The 2,778-nt window shown below is 43.2% G+C and overlaps 1 protein-coding gene across 1 annotated transcript in view; it reads right to left on the bottom strand.

The window, feature by feature from the left end:
* Nucleotides 1-507: 507 nt before the first annotated feature.
* ptpn5 (protein tyrosine phosphatase non-receptor type 5) overlaps nt 508-2,778 on the bottom strand; it is a gene marked incomplete at both ends in the record, with an annotated part of 13,029 nt that continues 10,758 nt past the window's right edge. Inside the window, 2 exons of the mRNA XM_084059522.1 lie at nt 508-601; nt 1,008-1,121. Of these exons, the coding sequence (XP_083915648.1) occupies nt 508-601; nt 1,008-1,121 (208 nt within the window). The remainder of the gene's footprint in view (nt 602-1,007; nt 1,122-2,778) is intronic.

Below are 2,778 nucleotides of genomic sequence, written 5' to 3'. Positions count from 1 at the left end.
AGTGGTACAGTGTACAGTGGTGTCTACCATCAGTAGTGGTACGGTGTACAGTGGTAGGGTGTACAGTGGTGTCTACCATCAGTGGTGGTACGGTGTACAGTGATACAGTGTACAGTGGTGTCTACCATCAGTGGCGGTATGGTGTACAGTGATACAGTGTACAGTGGTGTCTACCATCAGTGGTGGTACAGTGTACAGTGGTGTCTACCATCAGTGGTGGTATGGTGTACAGTGGTGTCTATCCATCAGTGGTGATAGTGTACAGTGGTGTCTACCATCAGTGGTGGTACAGTGTACAGTGGTGTCTACCATCAGTGGTGGTAGGGTGTACAGTGGTGTCTACCATCAGTGGTGGTACAGTGTACAGTGGTGTCTACCATCAGTGGTGATACAGTGTCCAGTGGTGTCTACCATCAGTGGTGATAGTGTACAGTGGTGTCTACCATCAGTGGTGATAGTGTACAGTGGTGTGTCTCGGTGTGGGTGGAGCTGCCTGTGGCTCTCATCCTACTCCTCAGCGTTGTGGTTCAGCTGCTTCTCGTACAGGCTGAGGACGTGGTGCACGAACTGGTACTGCTCGCATGTCTGGATCATCCCACCCCTGTGGCATACACAGGCACGCACACACGCACGCACGCACACGCACACGCACACACAAAATTTCATATCAATGCAGTATAAATATCTCACTCAGACGGAGGCGGGAGATTATGTTTTCACCCCTGTCTGTGTGTTTATCTGTTTGTCTGTGAGCAGCTAATCTCAGATCGGCATGAAACGTATTTGCTCTAACCCAAATTTTTCAAAACAGCCCTCTTAACATTTCGGCCCATTACTCATGAACCTAGGTTCATGAGTAATACATTTTGTTCCCCCTGGATTCTTTGGATCGTGACACCCCCCCCCCCCCCCGATGGACCCCACTTTGAGAACCACTGAAAACCACCAAAAACAGACAAACCCTGATGTGAGGTTCACACTGGTGGACGGTGATGGTTGTTTCTCACCTGTCCAGACGGAGCTGGCAGGTGGTCTTCAGGATGTCCACCACGCCCTCATACCTCAGCTGTTTGCACAGGATGGAGGTGGCAATGAAACAGCCTGTCCGGCCGATCCCAGCACTGCAGGGGAGAGGGAGGAGGAGGAGGAGGAGGAGGAGGATGGAGAAGAGAGAGGAAAAAAGAGACTAAAAACTAATGTGATGCAGTGGTTCTCAAACCTTAAAAATTCAAGGACCCTGTTTTTACACTGGTGTCTTTCTTGATCTATTCCTTTAAAAAGGAAACATCTATTTTCTCCTTTCCTTGAGCTCTCTAGGTAGTGTTTTACGGATGTTACATGGCTGTCATTTGTATTGTCTTGTATCTGTCGTTCTGGCAAAGCTGTGCAATATCTATGCCTCTTGGCTACTGTAGTTCACACTTGTAAGAGACTTTAGTCTCAATGTGGTTTTATATTGGTTAAATTAAAATGAATCAAATAACTCTGAGAGAGTACAAATGGAACTAACTGTACACTCAAGATCTGTAAGGGTCCATTTAGAATCCCCTCTAGGAACCCTGGTGGTCCCCTGACCGCACTTTGAGAACCACTGGTATGATGCATTGATTGGTGTATTGATTAGCATTGATCCCAGTCATTCTATTAGAGTAAAAGCTTCCCTTAGGAAATCATGTACATCTACACGCACTGCCTGTTAGCAGCCTGTGTGTCAATGTCAAGGACACTGACACAGGTAACCTTATATCTTTACCACACACACATGTTTATAATACATCTTTATAACCTAGGAGTAAGAACCTTGAGCAAGGTTCTTACTCCTAGGTTACCATTATCTTTATTTGTATTCTAATTCTAACTATTATTATTTTTATTTTATTTTATTTTATTAAAGCTGTAATGTCTGAGGAATCTGCACAAAACGATTTTTTTCTGTACGATTTTATATCCACCCAGAATATTAGTCTTAATATTGAGAAAGACTAAAACTATTTTACTATTTTTTAACATTTTCTCTATGATTTTTGTTTGTTTCAGTTAGTTTTGTAAACACACAATAAAGTTTTTTTTAAAAATGTATTTAACATATTCCTGCTACAGAACCAGCAAGGGTTGTTGTTGAATATTCAACCCACACTTATCTCAACCTGTTCTGGATCAGGGCCCACCACTTGAAAGCGTTCGCAGCCCACCCATATGACAAATTAACACGGCAGCCGAGTTAAGTTGTCAGATGGGTGGGCTCCACACATTTTCATAGCATGATTATTTTAATGATCAATCAATCGATTGTGTTCCAGCTTGGATCTAAAGTAGTATACTTTAAGTTCCTATTTATTGGTATCGCAAAGAAATATGTTTTTTGTAAGTTTTAATGAAAGAAATCATGAAATTAGTTTTTACATTATTTTGTTATTTATCGTTAAAATCTTAGTGCTTTGACAATTATTTGGGGGTCCACTTGCAATACCCTCGCGGTTCACCAGTGGTCCCTGGCCCACTAGCCAGACCACTGCTCTCTAGAGCTCTAGCTGTGTGAATCAACAACAGGGCTTACAGGTAAGAGTGGTGCTTTAGGCTACGTTACATATGACCCTGTGTGTCCTTGTTAATCACACTGGCAGTAATGTACACCAGGAAACTTAACCCTTTCAGCACATATCTGAGTATAGCACATTTAACCACTTAAACCCCAGCATCCGTATCGTGGGGAAAGCTTTAGCTGAAAATAGCCGATCGACAAGCTTGTCGATCTGGTATCTTCTGCGAAAGCTTTCC

Source organism: Gymnoscopelus microlampas (assembly GCF_963454915.1).
Source record: "Gymnoscopelus microlampas genome assembly, chromosome: 6".
NCBI classification, from domain to species: Eukaryota; Metazoa; Chordata; class Actinopteri; order Myctophiformes; family Myctophidae; genus Gymnoscopelus; species Gymnoscopelus microlampas.
This window is presented reverse-complemented; position numbering and strand designations above follow the sequence as displayed.